This window comes from Gracilinanus agilis, chromosome 2 (assembly GCF_016433145.1).
Source record: "Gracilinanus agilis isolate LMUSP501 chromosome 2, AgileGrace, whole genome shotgun sequence".
NCBI lineage: Eukaryota > Metazoa > Chordata > Mammalia > Didelphimorphia > Didelphidae > Gracilinanus > Gracilinanus agilis.
Window position 1 is genome coordinate 235616276 of NC_058131.1, and position 19572 is coordinate 235635847.

The following is a 19572-nucleotide window of genomic DNA, read 5'->3' on the forward strand; positions in this document are numbered from 1 at the left end:
AATCTAGAAAACAGATGGGGGAAGAGATGCTTTTAAGAATCAAAGATATACCTGAATATGATACCAATAACAGCAACAAAAGGTTAGATGTACAAAGTAACCAATATTGTAAGAATGACCAACAGTGAAAGACTTAGCTGCTTTTATCAAGCAAGGTCTCCTTGCCTCAAGTCTCTTTCCAGTCTAGTCTATTCTCCATTCAGCCACTGAAATGATTTTTCTAAAACAAAGGTCTGAGCATGCCACTCTCCTATTCAATAAACTCTAGTAACTTCCAGTTGCCCCAAAGACAAAAAATAAAATGCAGTGTTTGGCATTCAAAGCTTTTCATAACTTAGCCCCCCCTTACTGTGAGTTTTTTACCTTAGTGACCTGCTTCGTGGCTGTTCCCTAAACAAGGCACTTCATTGCTTGAATGTGGTTGGCACCTAAGCCTGTGTAGCCAGTACAATGGCACGGAGTTAAGAGTTGAAGTGTCAAGTGCAGGGTACAACAATTATACCAACCAAGCTGGATGACAGAGTGCACAGGGAGAAGAAAGCCTGGAAAGGTAGGACTGACTGACCCATCTCCTTCATCAATTTATCAGTGGGGGCCTTTAAAATAAGTACTTCTGATAAAGAAAGGCCTAGAGTCAAAGTCTGATGTGATTAAGGTAGAAGTATAGTCACAATGAGGCAGATTAGGGAGGCAGGCTACTGGGACATGGAGGAAAAAAAAGGAAGGGAACCTAGTCCACCAAACCTATTTCTTTTTAAAATTATACCGTTACTGCTATTCTCCATTAGGAAACCTGGCTGTAGAAATAAGTCATCTTGATGAAATCTTCTCAGTTTATCTAGCTTCTAGAGCTACTAATTGATCCAGCTGACTTTCCAAAAAGCAAATCTTCAAGTAAATGCAGCTAATGGAAATCTCCAACTGACAAAAACTCCAAATTTCCCCTTAGTGCATACCCTAATCACCCCCATCTAATGATTAATTTGCTAGCTACTAACTCACTCATCCTCTGAATCCCTCATAAAGGAAGTTACTCCCCAGGGAAATATTCAAAGCAGCAGTAAAATATAAACTGTGGCCATCATCAATTTTAACAACTGTTCTGATTTTTATTCATCATCACTCCTATCCTATTTTCCTCCATTTTATAAAACTTAAATCTCAGTAATGAGATTTTTCCCTCTAACAAAACTGCTCACTCAGAAATTATACTTTGAAGTCCATTAATCTATATTAGAACTATTCTTTTCACCTGTAATTTCCAGATCCTTTCGTTGCATCAAAGTACAATGTTTGAAGATCAAAAATTCATGCAATTGCCTAATATGCAATGATAATTTATCTTTATCCAAACTATCAACAAAAGCCAAGGAATATTTAATATTATTATGCTTTTATTTTTTTCCTTATGACCCCCCCAGTGTCCATCTCATTAATCTCATAGAATAAATGGAATCTTTCTCCTTACACAATATTAAATGCTTCCCATAAACATCAAACAACATTTTAGCCTCAGAAAACCAAAATCTTGAATTTGGCCATTTAATTATCCCAGGGTTATCCTTTATTGGAAAACACATCTTCCCACTTAAAAAAAAAAAAAGAAAAATAATTAAAACCCCAAACTATCTCAAAACAATCTCCATCTGCTAAAAGAAATATTCTGGGTCAGATGTGAAACAAATTTTAGGAGGATTAAAATAGAGAAAAAAGGATAAATAGAAGACAATAAGATGGAGGGAAAATACATAGTTGGTAATCATAACTGTGACTGTGAATGGGATGAATTCACCCATAAAATAGAAGAGGACAGCAGATGAATTAGAAACCAAAATCTAGTAATATATTGCTTATAAGAAACACATTTGAAAGAGACACACACAGAGTTAAAATATGAGGCTCAAACAGAATCAGACTTCAGCTAACAAAAAGGCAGGGATAGCATCATTATCTTACACAAAGCAAAAGTAAAAATATATCTAATTAAAAGAAATAAGTAGGGAAACTACATCTTACTAAAAGGCATCATAGGCAATGAGTAGATATCAACATATACATTAAATAGCAAAGCATTCAAATTCTTAAAGGAAAAGTTAAATAATTTCCAAGAGGGAATAGATAACAAAACTATATTAGAAGGAAACCTCAATTTTCCTCACTCAGAGCTAAGTACATCTAACATAAAATACATAAAGAAAAGAGCTGAATAGAATTTTAGAAAAGTTAAATGTGGTATACCTCTGAAGAAAATTAAATGGAAATAGAAAGGAATATACTTTCTCACCTGTCTTGGCACTTTCAGAAATTAGGGCATTAAAAACTTACAACCAAATGCAGAAAAGCAGAATTTTGAAATGCATCCTTTTCAGACCATGATGCATTGAAAATTACACTTAAATAAGGAGCATGTAAGCATAGATTAAAAAATCAAAAGCAAACTAAATAATCTAGTTCCTAAAGCATGAGTAGACCAAAGGAATAATAATTTCATTAAGGAGAATGACAATAATGGGACAACATAACAAAATTTGTGGGATACAACCAAAGCAGTGCTTGGGGGAATTTTTAAGCCTCTAAATGTATACATCAACAAAATAAATAAAGAGCAGAGCAGTGATATGGAAATGCAATTAAAAAAACCTAGGGTAAATTCCCTATTAAACACCAGAGTGGAAACCCTAAAAAAATCAAGAGAAATTAATAAAATTGAAAGTATAACTTGGAGTCAGTTTTATGGGGGGAAACACCCAGAAAAATACAGGAACCATTGCTTAATTTGATTTTTAAAAAATACCAAATTACCAGTAACAAAATGAAAATGAAATTAAAACAATTACTAGGAGTTATTTTGCTCAATTATTGTGTCAGAAAAACTAATAATCTAAGTGAAACTGGTGAATCTTTAACAAAAATAATAAAGTGCCTAGATTAACTGAAGAGGAAATAAAATACTTCAATAACCTTACTGTCTTAAAAAAAAAAATTGAACAAGCCATAAATAAGCTCACTAAAAAACAAGGCCCATATGGCTTTACCTAGAAAAGCCTACCAAATAATTTTACAAACAATTAATTGCAATGCTAAGCTATTTGAATAAGAAGGTAAAGAAAGAATCCTATCAAATTCCTTTTATAACATAAATATGGTCCTGATATCTAAACCAGGGAGAGCAAAAAACAAGAACAAATCCCTTAATGAATATCAATGCAAAAAAAATTTAAATAAAATACTAACAAGGAGATTACAGCAATTATGTCACAAAGATCATATAATACAATCAGGTAGAATTTATACCAGAAATGAAGGGCTGGTTTATTATGAAAAGTATAAGCATAATTCACCATATGATAAACAAAAATGACAAAAACCTTATGTTCATATCAATAGACACAGAAAAAGCTTTTGACAAAACATAACACCCATTCTATTAAAAACATTAGAAAACATAGGAATCGATGAAGCCTTTCTTAAAATAATAGGATCTATCCAAAACCAATATCTGTAATGAGGATAAACCAGAAATTTTCCCATTAAGATTAGTAATGCAGCAAGGATGCCTATTATCACCCCTATTATTCAATACTGAATTAGAAATGCTAGCTATAGTAATAAGACCAGAAAAAGAAAAAGAAATTAGAGAAATAAAAATAGGCATGGAGAAATAAAACTATTACTTTTGCAGATAATATGATGAAATATTTAGAGAACCCTAGAATATCAATTAAGAAACTGGCTAAAACAATTAACTACTTAAGCAATGTAGCAGGATATAAATAAAGCCACATAAATTGTCAGATATCTATGTACTACCAACAAAACCCAGGAGGAAGAGATAAAGAAAAAGGTCCACTTAAAATAACTGTAGACAATTTAAATATTTGGGAAGTCAGTATCTAGCAAGACAAATTGGGGGTGGGGGGTAAAAGGCTCAGTGGATTGAAACCTGGACAGGAGATCCTGGTTCTAATCTCACCTCAGATACTTCCAAGCTGTATGATCCCGGGCAAATCACTTAACCTCCATTGCCTAGCCCTTATACCACTCTTCTGCCTGGAAACTAATACACAATATTCATTCCAAGACAAAAGATAAGGATTAAAAAAAAAACCCAGGGACTATATAAACACTTTTTGCACAAATAGAGATCTAAACAATTGGAGAAATATTAATTGCTCATGGGTAGGCCAAGCCAATATAATAAAAATGACAATTCTACCCATGTTAATTTACTTATTCAGGGTCATTCTAATCAAAGTACCAAGGAATTCTTTTATAGAGCTAGAAAAAAATAATAAAAACTCACCTGGAAGAACAAGTAGTCAAGAATTCAAGGGAATTAATGGGGGAAAATGTGAAGGCAGACTAGCAGTACCATATTTCAAACTATATTACAAAGAATAAAAACAATCTGGTATAGGCTAAGAAATGAGTTTTACATCAGTGAAATAGATTTGGTACATAAAAGCAAAAAATGACCAGAGCAATTTGGGGTTTGATAAACTCGAAAGTTCCAAGTTTTTAGGGTAAGAACTCATTTCACAAAAATTGCTGGGAAAACTAGAAAGCAAGTTAGAAGAAACTAGGCGCAAACCAAAATCTCACACTGTATTCCAACAAATAGTCAAAATAAACAAATGATTTAGACATAAAGGGTGAATCATTAGTAAATTAGAGGAACACGGAAAAAAGTTCCTGGCAGACCTATGGGTAAGGGAAGAGTTTATAACCAATATAAGATAGAGAGGATCATTTGAAGTAAAATGGACAGTTTTGATTACATGAAATTAAAAAAATTTCACACAAACAAATGAATACAGCCAAAATTAGAAGGAAAATAGGAAGCTATGGGGGGAAAAATTTATAGCAAGTAAAAGAGGGCTTAATTTTTCAAATATAGAGAGAATTGAACCAAATTTATAAAATCAAAAGCCATTGCCCAATTGATAAAGGGTTAAAAAATATAAATAGAAAATTTTCAGATGAAATAAAAAAATATCAAGTCACATAAAAAATGCTCTATATCACTGCCTCTGAGGTGCCACCTGATTTATATTAGATTAGTTAACATAACAGAAAAGGAAAAGGAGAAATGATAGAGGAGATGTGGAAAAATTGGGACATGAATGCATTGTAGGCAGAGTTGTAAACTAGACCAGCATTTAGGAAGAACAATTTGGAATTACACTTGAAGGGCTACAAAACTGTGCAAATCTGTTGACCTAGCAATACCACTACTAGGTCTATATTCCAAAGAGATCAAAGAAATGGGAAAAGGATTTATTTATAACAAAAATATTAGCATAGTTTTGGAAATTGAGAATATGCCCATAAATTAAGGAATGGCTGAACAAATTATGTTGTATGAGTATGATGGAATACTATTATGCTTAAGGAATGATGAGCAGAATGGTTTCAGAAAAACTTGGGAAGACTTATATGAACTGATGCAAAGTGAAGTAAGCAGAGTCAGAACACTGAGCATAGTAATAGCAATATTGTTAAGGATGATCAACTGTAAAAGACTTAGCTACTTTGATTAAGACATTGATCCAAGGTAATTCTAAAGGACCCTTGGGGGAAATTGTTATCTACCTCAAGAGAGAACTGATGAACTGTAAATGCAATTCAGCTTTTAAAAATTTATTTTTTGGGAGGCAGCTGGATAGCTCTGTGGATTGAGAACCATGCCTAGAGATGGGAGGTCCTAGATTGAAATCTGGCCTCAGACATTTCCTAGCTGTGTGACCGTGGGCAACTCATTTAACCCCCATGGCCTAGCCCTTATCACTCTTGGGTTTAAAATTTTTTATTTTTCTTGTTTTTATGAATTTTTTTTCTTTTGCAACATGGCTAATTTGGAAAGGGACTTCTAAAGGGGTCAGGAGAAAATTTGGAACTCAAAATTATACTCAGACACACACACATATATCTACATATCTACATAAAGTTTTTACATGTATTTGAAAAAAGTAATGAAATAAATAAAACTATATTAATTCATTAACTTCCCAAAAAACTCCTAATAAATATTCTGGGCCTGGATAAAATACAAGCCAGTCTAGTGATTCCAACTGAGGAGTTATAATATAATGAGGCACTTTTTGGGGGGCACAAAATACCAAAAAAAAATATTTACTCATATAAAGAGATTAAAAGAATACAATTTCTAAAGTTAAAAAGGAATTATGGGGTGCTGGGTAACTCTGGCCAGAGTACCAAGGTTTTAATTTGGCCTCAGGTACTTCTTAGCTATGTGACCCTGCAAGTCACTGTATAGTTAGATATATCTTGAATCCCTAAAACTACATTACCCAAACTTCCTTTCTATATTACCCAGAATGCTTTTCCCTTTGTCTACTTTTGCATCTTCATGTTTGTATATAGTTTGTTGTAACTCTTCCCTTTTTCTCTCTTTTGCTCTCCTGAGCAGGCTGGGTTAATACCTTTTTAGTCAACTTTTTTATGTTAGTTTATTATTGGTAAAAATGTATAAAATATAATACTTAGTTCTTGTATATTAATTTTAATCTCCACATCACTTAATGCTCATTAGTTCTTGTATATTAATTTTAATCTCCACATCACTTAATCCTCATTGTTACCCCTTACCATTCTTCTGCCTTGGAACCAATACAGAATATTGATGGGAAGATGAACAGTGTAAGGGTTTTTTAAAAAAAGAATATTATGGATGAAATGTTATTACATTTTATCTCCCCATAACCATGACATTGGTCACTGGGTCTGGAAGACAATACCTGAAGGGTAAAAGTCTTCTGCAAATCTTTTATTATCAATTCTCCTTAGCCCAGGTATTTAATGCTTCAGGCAACAAGAAGCCAAATGGCCTTGCTATCCCCTAAAGATCAGCCCAGTCTATATAAAAAAAGTTTCACTCCTACTACAAATTAGGATATAATAAAATAGGTATCAATAAAAAAATCTTAATAAATTTTACTTTTAAAAATTAAGTGATTATAATAACTATGACTTTGCACTTGTGTATCAAGTCAAGTCCAATGCTACAGATTTCTCTCAGAAGTAGATAACAGCTTTTCTTTCCCAGCAAATGACACAAAGAAGCAAATTTCTTGAAATATTTAAAATATTTTTTCATTTTCTTAATTCCTCCTTCTTTATTTTGTATTATTTTAGGGAAAATGGCATAAACATAGGATCTGCATTTTTAAAAGTTAGTATAAGCTCTTCATAACTCTAATATTATTCTGACATATATGATGAATGTTTAAAGCGCTGTAGTTTTCTAAAAAAGGTTAATGAAGTCATATAGTTCCTTATATCAATTTTAGTACAATTATACTTGCAACAAAAAATTTTCAAGAAATATTTCAAAACTTTCCTAATCTGCAAATCAGTTGCATTGTTTAGTACATTCACTGTCAGAGTAATTAAGTCATCACACAGCAAATGCAATAAGAAAATGCAGATTCACACGAAGTATTGATTACAAAATACCATAAAATAGGAATTTCCTTAATTTAAATATTTCTAAAAAAAAATAGATTATATAGTGTAGCAGTAAAAAAAAAGCAACATTTGCCTCCAAAATAACTATTCTGTGCATAAATATCCTTTGATCCAGTGATTACTACTAGTAATCTTTTGCCTTAAAGAGATCAAAGAAAAAAGAAAGGATCCATATTTAAAAAATATTTATAGCAGTTCTTTTTATTATAAGAATGAAAATATCTGTGCCCATTAACTGGGGAATGGCAGAACAAATTATGATATGTTAATGTAATGGAATATTATTGAACCATAAGAAATGATGAAAAAGATAATTTCAAAGAAAGCTGGGTAGACCTGTATGAGCTAAGGGAGAGTGAAATGACTAGAACCAGGAAAATAATTTATACAATTACAAAAACAATGTAAGGAAAATCAGTTTTGAAAGACTTAATAATTCTTATCAATGTCATGAACATCCATAATTCCAAATGACCAATAATGAAACATGCTGTCCATCTCCTGACAGAGAGGACTCAAACATTACCAAGGTAGAAATTTATTTTGCTTGATGATGTATAAGGGTTTTGCTTTGCTTTGCTTTTCAACTGGGAGAAAAATATGGATAGGGTTCTGGAAACAAAAATGAGGAACAGAATGAATCACAATCAAGACAGCTTGGAAAGTTACATACTAATTTTATTATATACTTAAAAAGTAAAGCAAGCACTAAATAATAAAGATTAATATTTTATATGAAATCTATTCTAAGATGTATGTGGAAATGCTTATTTTATTTGGGGTATAGGTTCAGATTTTTTTAAAAGTATTTTAAAAATAACAGTAATTTTACCTTGTTCCATTCTTTTCATTTGCTGAATCTGATCGACTGTTTTCTTCAAAATCTTGCATTTGTCTGGTTTTACACTCAGGCTATCAATATCACCAATGTTTGCAGACAGTAATTCAGCCAGCTCTTCTAAATATTTATTTTCTTGTTCCCTGCGCCTCTTTTCAGTGCTATTAAAAAAGAAAATCAAATTATTATCATTTTTGTTGCTACCTTCTATTTTTCCACAGTGTGGCATTTAAGAGGCAAATATCTATTTAGGGACCCTTAATTTTTTTACAGAACTCAAAGACAGATTGAGAAACCAACGTGAACCCATTTAAAAGACAGGAACTGCATCAGGAACCACAAGGAAAAAACTAATTAAAAGACTTTCTTTCTATTAAGCTAGAAAATGTTCCTCAAAATACAGCATACATCAAATTAAAAGAAACCTAACAGGAAATTATTTGGTTGTGTATAGAATACTTTTATGATGTCTGTATAATCCCTTATTCTGTCTGTTTTACGCCTGAGTTTTCTACATATTTGGTTTTATTAAGGCAAGGGATAACTATACAAACAGCTAGGTGGTACAGCAAGATAGTAGAGCAAGGAATCAGAAAGACCTGAGTTTAAATTTGGCCTCAGACATTTACTAGCTGTGTAAAAGTCAAAACCTTTGTTTGCCTCAGTTCTGTTATCTATAAATGGGGATATTAACTGCACCTATCTTACAAGATTGTTGTGAAGATTAAAAATGAGGTAATATTTGGAAAGTACTTAATAGTACCTGATAAATAATAGATACTATATAAATGCTTGTTTCCTTTCCCCTTTCCTATACGAATAATAAAATTAAAAATATGATTAACTCTTTATTTTTTATCAGGAAATATTACATATTGGGCATCAGTACAAGCCTTTCCACAAAGAAAATGCAAAAAGGACCCCACTTCCAACCAAAAAAAGTTCTAACTTTAAACAGAAGAAAACAGTAACTTATTTATTACAAGTTTTTTTCCAAATACAAAAGTAACAGCCTATAGATTCTCAGAAACATAAGAAATAAAACTTCACAGAAAGTAATGTAGTATAGTGGGAAGATTACTGTATTTGGAGTTAAAGAAACAGGTTCATCTCCTGACTGCCATTTAGTTCCCATGAGATGCTGGCCAGACACAACTTTACTGGGCAATAATTTCCTTATTCTGAAAACAAGAGTTGGATTAGACAATCTCCAAAATCTCTTCAAGGAAGCATGGTTTCTCAATGGTTAGGGCACTGGGCCTGAGGAAAACCTGAGCTTAAATCTGGCCTCAGACACTTACTAACTATATGGGCAAGCCACTTCACTTGTTTGCCTTAGTCCACCAGAGAAGGAAATGGTAAATCCATTCTAATATCTTTGCCAAGAAAACCCAATGTGAGGTCACAAAGAGTTGGACACTACTGAAAAACAAGAAAAAATGTTCAAGTTTTATGATTCTATAATATTAAAAGAACTGGAGAATATTGCAAGCATCTGAGCTATAACTTAATGGTCATTTATCATCTCCCAAATTTTCTGCAACTTAAATTTATTGAAATAACCAAGTAATTCCAAGAAACAAAGAATATTAATTTAGAATGGATTATACTTAGTATGGAAGGACTGATTTTAAAAGCTTTAAAATACATATAGATTACTGATCCGTTTAGAATTTATTGTAGTTTATAATCTGAGATATTATTATGCTCCCATTTGTTTCCCTAACAAATCTTGTTGAATACTTTTGACAGTACTTTGTGATCCTACAACTACTGAATGACACTGTTTTGCTATTGTTTAACCTATCCCAGTAACTTTTTTCCCCTAATTTAGTGCCAGAAAGTTTTGATAACCTATAGATAGTATAATTTGAAGTGGAAGACCAAGTATCTTTTTTGATGTCATACTTTCCTTTTATATTCTTGAGCTTTTCTAATACTCCAAGCCAGTGATGGGCAAACTATGGCCTGGGGCCAGATGTGGCCCCCTGAAATGTTCTATTCAGCCCCAGGACATTATTCCTAATCTGAAGAATACAATAAGTAATACAATACAATAAAATGAAACTTTGAAAGAGTTGCCTTAGAAACAGACTGACAGATGAGCATTTCCTTTCCTTTGGCCCCCCTCTTTAAAAAGTTAGCCCTTCACTGCTATAAGTATAGCAATCATATCTTGATTGGCATGACATTAGATGCCAATATCAATTAAGGAATGCTTTTTATCTGTATATGATTAAGGCTAAGAGCATGGAATCACCCTCTAATTATGGTCCATTATTTATGCAAAAATTATTTTGAAATGGAAAGGGAATTTTTAAGTCTTAACTTAATCAAGTAATTGGAGTGCTCCACCCTTTTAATTTAATGTCAGGAATTTGTGAATCCTTTTGATAAGTGTTCACACCCTCAGAGGACAGGAGGTGGATCCTACAGACACTGACCCCCGGGCAGTGCTAGGCAAATTGAGAAACTTTGATTGGTCCTTAAGATGTAATATGTAAGGGGTTTGGGGGTGGGGGAGAGAAAAGGGGAAAAGGAGGAGAGGGGAAGGAGAGAGAATTTATTTCACTAAAACCAAACAACTTCTAGGCTATGGTCCAACATGGCTACCCCTCCTTATTTGTGCTATCTCCCTCTATTACAATATAAATTCCTTTAGAGCAGAAGCTGCCATTGCTTTTCTGCATCACTTAGAGCAAAATCAAAACTTAATAGATACTTATTCATAGAGAAGACAGGAGAGGATGGGCTGAAGGGTACACATTACTTTCCTTTATATGCTCAACATTCCAGATAAACTGGCCTGCTTACTGTTCCTCACATAAGCCCATTCATTTCCAAACTCCATTCCTTTGCAGAGACTGTCCCTAATACCTAGATGTATTCCCTCCTCACTAATACTTCAAAGAATATTGTGCTATCTTCAAGTGTCAGCTCAAAGCAGCTAGATGACAAAATGGAAAGAGTGCTGACATTCAGACATATCTATGTGATCCTTGCTAAGTCACTTAACTTCCATTTGATTCAATTTTGCCATCTGTAAGATAAAAATAATAATAGCCCTACTTCCCAGAGCTGTAGTAATGATAAAATGAGATACTATTTGTAAAGTGTTTTGCAAATCTTAAAGCACTACATGTTAGCTATTATTGTCATTTTAATAGCTTACTTTAGGCATATTATGTACAGAGAGTAATTTACCAATTAGCATACTACTCTTTATAACACCACTCCTTGAATCTTGGTTTAATACTAAAATTAAAAGCTCATTTATGATCTTGAGCTATATAAATTGAAGCATTCTATACAAATCAAAGGAAATTAATAATTTCACTGTATTTCATAATGTATCTAGAGAACCATATTCAGTTCTGGTTACCATATTTTAAGGAATGCAATGACAGACTAGATCATATCCAAAGAAGGAAAAAAGATTTGGAAACCATTCCATATGAGGAATGTTTAAAGAGAAAGAGGACTTTGGGGAAACAAAGAAATAATTTTTTAAGTATTAAAAAGATTATTATAAAGAAACTTCTTGGGGTGGAGCTAGGACTGAGGGATGGAAATTACACTGGCAAACTTGGGCTCAATGGAAAGGAAAATACTCAAAGATCAACAGAGCTCATTTTAAAACAAATGGGCTTGCTCCTTGAGATAGACTTTTGCTCATTACCAAAAATTTCTAAATGGAAGCTAGATAACCATCTGTTGGAGAAGAAATATTGTAGAACACATTTCCTGGTTGGGAAGGAAATTAAACTACTTGAGGGCTGAGATTCCTATGACTAAGATTTTATGATTCCTCATCCCCATAGATCTCTCAAGACTTTCTCTTCTTTCAAAGCCACCATCTACTCCTCTACTAATAATAGAGAATATCAAATTCCAACTTCTACTTCATTAGCAAACAAAAGCCAAGCACAGAGCAATAAAAACAGCTGACATTTAAACAATACATTAAGACTTACAAAGTGCTTTACATGCTTTTTTCCCCCTTTTGATTCTCACAATATCACTATAGAATAAGTAGGTACTTTTTGTACTATTGCTCCTGTTTTATAGACTAGAAAATTGAGTTTACTTTCAAATGGTCTACCAGCTAGTAAGCCTTGGAGTCAAGACCCAAAAATACATCTCTTCTGACTCTGAAGTTCAATATACTTTCTACTCTACCATGTGTGAAGACTAAAGATTGGAAAATCAACTAATTCATTTGTAGCAAATAAAACAAAGAATGATAAAAATGATAAAAGATACTTCCAAAAATACATTAAATAAAATTAACTGTGCAGAAGTGAAGCCACTGTAGATAAGAAATGTTACACATAATGGTAGACTTTTTCATTGTATTGATCAGTATTGCTAAACTGGGTTTTCTCATTTATTTTCTTTATTATAAGGAATGCAACTCTGGGAGATGGAAGGATTTGTTGGTAAATGTAGGCAATGTAAAAATAACCTGTGAAAAATTTTCTAAAGAATGTTCTTACCTTGATGCCAATGTGTCACATGGTGACCCTTTTCTCTTGTGTGAATCAGGGTTAGAAGGGTCTGTTGAACTGTCTCCAAGGCCACTCATGTTGAGCTATTTCATACCTTTAAAAAAAAATAAAAGATAATAATAAAGATCCTGGTAGAAAATGGTCACCAAGTAATGCAAAACTACTAGGTAAAAATAAATAAATTCTTACAAAAAACATCAGTTGCTTCCTGAATAGATTATAGTTTGGGGGAGAAAATGGTATAGTTTGCTACAAAGAAATGAGAAGACCTGTATTCAAATCCTAGCTCTGCCATGGGCTAACTATAAGTCAATTAATTTATGTCCTACTTTTTCCATCATTCAAATAGGTATTTTCCTTAAATTATAGTGAACATCCCATTAACATTAAACCATGATGCTATAGTATTAACAATAAAATACTTGAAAAAACAATCATCACGAGTAGAAATAGGAGACCAATGTATACAGTAACAGAAATATTAAACAAAAAATCAACTGTGAAGGATCAAACCATTATTAGCAAAACAAGTTTCAAAGATAATCACAAGGGACTCTCATCATGATATCCACAAATACATGATACCAAATACTATCCACAGACAAGGAAGGAACTCTGTTGGGAGTCTGAGGACAAATCAAAATATGCCATCTACTTTATTTCTTTCATGATATTTTTTATTGTGTTGTGATACAGGTCCTCTCATGACATGAGCAATATGGAAATATGTACCACAGGAAAGCACTGGTATAAGTTATATCAGACTGTTTCCTATCTCGGGAAGGAGGTAGTAGGGAAGGGAGAGAAAAAGAAAATATGAATCCTAAAATGTCAGGAAACAATTGTCAAAAGTTGTTTCTACATGTAGCTAAAAAAATTAATGAAAAAAAAATTATCACAATGTCTGAACAATACACGATGGAATCTGAACAATCTATTCCAATGCCTAATTGTGGCACTGTGGTAACCTTGAATTCTCCAAAGAGAACACAAGATATACTAGATTATACGGTCCTAAAGAGGTCTCATGTATAATTCTGACAAAAACTGTATCTGCTTTCTGAGGATCAATATAATTAAACATGTAGAATAGCTACTTGGTGTTGGCTCATTTGGTCATGACAACCCATGAAACAAACACATATGGCCCTTGGTATAGTACCTCCCCCCCAGCATACACGTCTGCCTCCATAATAACAATGGCATAGCAGTGGGAAAAGGAGGTAGATATTATTTAGAACAATAGTTACTAGCTTTCTACAAATATTAACAGAACTGGTGGTATTCTAAATTTGAGATTGTTGTCCATTGACTAAAGTGTGAACAAACTCCTGGAGGGGCTGAATCATCATGATCTTGACAATCCTGTTTTAAATGAAAGTAGAAGATAAAACAAAGTTGCAGATAAATGTCTCATAAGTTCTCCTTAGAGAGGCAAAAAGGAGAATAATAATTTATTTAGTTGATTTTTATCATACATTCAAGGCCAACAAAAATATAATTTCTTGAGACATTTAGCTATCTTGTACTGTAGTACTCAAGATAAGCACTACAAGATAAGTAGGAGGGCTGCCTTGAAAATAAGTCACATTTATAAAACAATATTATAGGGATTGACCATATAGAGAAAGTCAAAGAACTTGGTATGGCCATCCTCCAAATTAAATCAACATATACTTTAATATTCCTTCATGTAAAGGGTGTTATGTGGGAAGACAGTGAAAAATACTTGAAAATTCAGGAATAAAAAAACAAAAGAGGCAAAAAGAATAGTCAAGATGTAATAATATCATGAAAATAAAAACGATTTTATTTTAACAGAAAGGAAATCACTGATTTCCAATATAGTTGTCATATCCAAACCATTTCCTGTACATTCAGAGGACTGACCTGTTAGATAAAAGAACAATATCAACTTAGAAAAAAATAAAACTAAGTCATGGCATGCAATTAAATGCAGCTGAAGCAGCAAGGTATACTGAGAGAGAGACATGAGGCGGCATGTACCAGGGAAGTCAAAACAACACCACCTTGACCACTACTGACCTTCAGATTGTTAAGGAGACAGTCTAGAACTACAAACTTGGGAATACCACATCCTCCCAAATCAACAGAACTGCTTTGAGCCCAGTCCTCTCAGCTATCACTGAAGGGAAAAATCATGGTAGAAAGGGGGCCCACATTCTTCTTTGCCAGCAGCAAGAAATGCTTATCAACTGCCACCAATAGGCAAAAGCCCACCAAAGGTCAGCACCTCCAGGACACTGTTCTCATAACCATAACCAAGGAAAGCAATTCGAGTGGAAAAGATGCCAGCCATCATCACCAACTGTCAACCAACTACTACAACACAAGGCAGGCAAGCCAGACTGTAAGGCACACCAAGGGCTAAAGATGAGTTGCAATATGTGGTCAAGCAATTTATACAAAAACAATATTGTAAAAAACAATTCCAAAAGACTTAAGAACTCTGATCAATGCAATAACTAACAAAATTCCAGAAGACAAATAATAGAAATGATATCTACCTCCTAAAAGAAGGGTGATGAACTAGATATGCAGAACGAGACAAAATTTTTGACATGGCCAATGAAGAAATTTTTTGCTTGACAATGCGTATTTGTTACAAATGGTTAATTTTTTTCTTCCTTCTCAATGAGGAAGTGGGGAGAAGGAATATGTAGAAGGAAAATGATGTAGATAATGGCATACATTCTCAGACAAAACCATTATATCTATTAATTTTGCTTCAATGTTTTTTGTTGAGATTTCATGGGGGGAGGGGAGCAGATTTAGGGGAAGAAGGTGGTTAAATAATGGTGCCCCTTAATAAAATACAACTAGTTTTAAGGGGGAAAAAACCAGCAACACAGCAAACCCTACTCCCTCACCCATCCCCAATAAAAAATTTAAAAACTTGTGAAAGAGGACTGTGAAAGATTATACACATTATTGCTTCCGAAAACACTAAGAAAAAGTAGAAAGAAAAAGGTTATAGGGAGTCTGGCAAATGATCCAATTAAACTTATCCCAGAGATATTGAAGATTTAAAATGAAGGATGAAACCAGCTAAAAAATGAAAAAGACTTATAAATACTGATATTAATAAATGTTTTCCACTATCATCCTCATTTGAATTCAAAAGCACCAATTCAACTGTACTATATGAGGAGGTAAAATTTACACACACACACACACACACACACACACACACACACACACACACACACAGAAATATGATGTACTCAGGGAAGGTCTATGTAGACCACTGTGCTCCAAGGCTCTTATTTTCTTGACACTGTGTCAAGAAAATAAGAAGAAAACTACTAACACATTGGGTGAGGCCCTTGGAAATATTTCCAGGAGGCCCTAGATCAAAGTCACACACAAAGGAATGGACATCTGCATTTTAACAAGAAGAATCTATATTTATGAGGTAGGAGATACAAAAGATAAGCTTCACAGAAATGGAAAGAATGAATAATTGAGACCATAAAGATTATTCTCAAATGGAAAAGTGTAGAAATACACTATTGAAAATATTAGTACTGAAATCCTTAAGTGTGAGCTTGACCTTCAATCTGTGCTTTCAACTTTGCATTCTCGAAGCAGAAATTGTCTGTCAGAAGCTGTCATTCCCTAGTAAGTATACCAGAACATGTCATACAAAATACTATGCTTACCACACCAAGTCTTGTTATTCAAATGGCTATAGCTGTTCAAATAAATGTTTTCCATTGTTTTAAACAAAAATTATCCCCACCCATTCCTATATAGTGTTGTCAAGTATTTTTACAAAATATACTAACTGATATAAGCAAACTGTAAATATGACTTACTATGCCAAGTTCTTTACTACTATTGATCTAAATCTACATTCTCGGTATAAATCTTAATGTCACAATGAATGATTCTTAGATATATTATTGCTTTTATTTGCCAGCATTTTCTTATAGAAAAGAACTGAGTAAAATATTATATTTTTTTATTTTTATATAGGATCTACTATGTGCCAGGTGCTGTGCTAAGTGCTTTTTACAATATTTGATCCTCGTAGCAAACCTATGAGGTAGATGCCATTATTATCCCCATTTTAAAATTGAGGAAAACTAAGGCAGAAGTTAAGTCACTTCCCCAGAGTCACACAGTTAGTGTCTGAGGTAGTATTTGAGCTCAGATCTTTCTGGACATAGGACCAGCAAAATTCACATTAACAGATTTTACTTTGTGCTTCTAATTTTCTGGGCTTCAATATCACGCATCTGGCTTTAGTCTCACACTCCGGAACCTCCCTCACAGTTCTTGTAGCTTCTTCACTCTGGAACATCTATCTATCATGTCAACCCACTTCTCCAATTGGTAAGTTCCTCCCAGTCTTAATTTTGAAGAGGGAGTCATGCCAGCTAACTTTCAATCTTTTAATCTCTGTGCACACTGTAATACCCTAGCACATTTAATTTTCTATTCAATGTCTTTTTATGCATAGTCTTCACAAATTAGAATGTAAACTCCATTGGAGTTACAAATTATCTGTCCTTATGTTTGTGTTTTGTACCCCTAATATTTAACATAGTACAGTGGAAAGAGCACTAGGCTTTGAGGCAGGAAATCTGAGTTCAAATCCTGCCTGAGACACTATGTGACCATGAACAAGTCATTTAACTGTATGTCTCAGTTTCCTCTTCTGGAAAACAAGCTGAAGGAAATGACAAACCACTTCAGTATCTTTGCCCAAAAAAACCAACAACAAATAAAAACCGAGATAAGGTTACAAAGACTTAAACATGACTGAAAATAACTGAACAATGACAAATATTGAAGCACTTGATAAAAGCTTGTTATCTATTTCTTTTACTTATGAATTAATTGGGTTCTGGTTTTTATGTGATAAATTACTAATATGTTCTTTTTTTCCTTTTAAAAGTTTTTTAATTTTAAAAATTTTTTAAAGATTTAAATGGTTCTTAACCTTTTATATTATAGATTTCCTATATCAACCTAGTGAAGCCTAGGGACCACTTCTCAGAATATATTTAAATGTATAAGATATACAGAATTAAAAGGAAACTATATGGAAATGAAGTTATTAAAGTATTTAAAAAACAAGTTTGTTTATCTTGTTTTTTAAATCTAGGTTATTTATTTCTTATTTTGTCAACGTGAGATTCTTAGTGTAAGTAGTCATTTGTTTCTAGAATGAGAATTTGTTTATAGATGAGGAAAGAGAAGTAAATAGGGTTGAGGGACCTGCCCAGGGCCACACAGTTATCTGGAGTTAGGTTTGAATTCAAGGAATATACTGGAGCTTATATTGTAGGGGTATAAGATGGTCAGACCTGTGCTTTAATATTCTTTGGCAACTATGTAAAGAACAAATTGGAAAGTGTAGTAATGTGAGGTAGAGAAATAAATTAGAATACTACACTACAATAATCCAGATGAGAAGATAAGTGCCTAAAATAGCATGGTGCCCATGGGAGTAGATAATAGGATAGGCAAGCATTTAAATAAAATATCAAGGTTGAACAATTACTGCATGTGTGGGTTGAGGAAGACATGGGAAATAATGAAGGAGCTGTTCAACGAATAAATATAAAACTTTATGACTGGTTTAATATACTTAAATGGCTTCTACTTTCTCTAGCATTAAATATTAATTCCTCTAAATAGTAGGATTTTTTGTGGTCTATAGATGGATTTTGTAATACTTGGGAGCCAGGACATAGTAGAGCCAAAAAGGTTTAAGCAATCATGGCAGCTCCTATGAATTAGGCAGTAAATATTTCATGACTAAATTTACCATCCAAGACCTAGAACAATATATTTTTCTCATTTTCATTTCTTTTTTTACCTTTTTTAATTTTAATTTTGAATATTTCCCCATAGTTACATGTTTCATGTTCTTTCCCTCTCCCCCAAGCCTCCCCAGCCCATAATAGCTGGCACACAATTCCACTGGATTTTACATGTATCATTGATTAAGAACTAATTCCATATTATTGATAGTTAGACTCGAGTTATCGTTTAGTGTCTACATCCCCAATAATATCCCCATCAGCCCATGTGTTCAAGCAGTTGTTTTTCTTCTGTGTTTCTACTCTCACAGTTCTTCCTCTGAATGTGGCTAGTTTTCTTTCTCATAAGTCCCTCAGCCTTGCTCTGTGTATAATATTTTCCTGGATCTGCTCCTTTCACTCTGCATCAATTCCTGGAAGTTGTTCCAGTTCACATGGAATTCCTCCAGTTCATTCATTATTCCTTTGAGCACAATAATATTCCATCACCAACAGATACCACAATTTGTTCAGCCATTCCCCAATCGAAGGACATTCCCTCATTTTCCAATTTTTTGTCACTACAAAGAGCACGGCTATAAATATTTTTGTACAAGTCTTTTAAAGCCCTTTGGGCATAGTAGAAAAACATTTTTTTGACAAGCCATAACATTTTAGAGGAAAAAATTTCAATCCAGAGTTAAAGACACAGTTCAAAAGAAAATGCACTTTACAATTTAGTTCATCAGAAATAGAACTGAAGAGTTATGAGGCCTGGAGTCAGACAACAGGACCTGTGTTCCAATCTGGCCTCAGACATCTCCTAGTTATGTGACCATTGGCAAGTCACTTAACCCTGTTCGCCTACCTCTTGCCCTTTTGTGAGAGAGAGAGAAAGAGAGAGAGAGAGAGAGAGAGAGAGAGAGAGAGAGAGAGAGAGAGAGAGAGAGAGAGAGAGAGAGAG

The 19572-nt window shown here is 33.4% G+C and overlaps 1 protein-coding gene across 1 annotated transcript in view; it reads right to left on the reverse strand.

The window, feature by feature from the left end:
* NCOA1 (nuclear receptor coactivator 1) overlaps nt 1–19572 on the reverse strand; it is a 228160-nt gene that overhangs the window by 88403 nt on the left and 120185 nt on the right. The window contains exons 4-5 of the mRNA XM_044663767.1: nt 12823–12928; nt 8321–8487 (exon numbers count right to left, since the gene is read on the reverse strand). Of these exons, the coding sequence (XP_044519702.1) occupies nt 8321–8487; nt 12823–12911 (256 nt within the window). The 5' untranslated portion in view covers nt 12912–12928. The remainder of the gene's footprint in view (nt 1–8320; nt 8488–12822; nt 12929–19572) is intronic.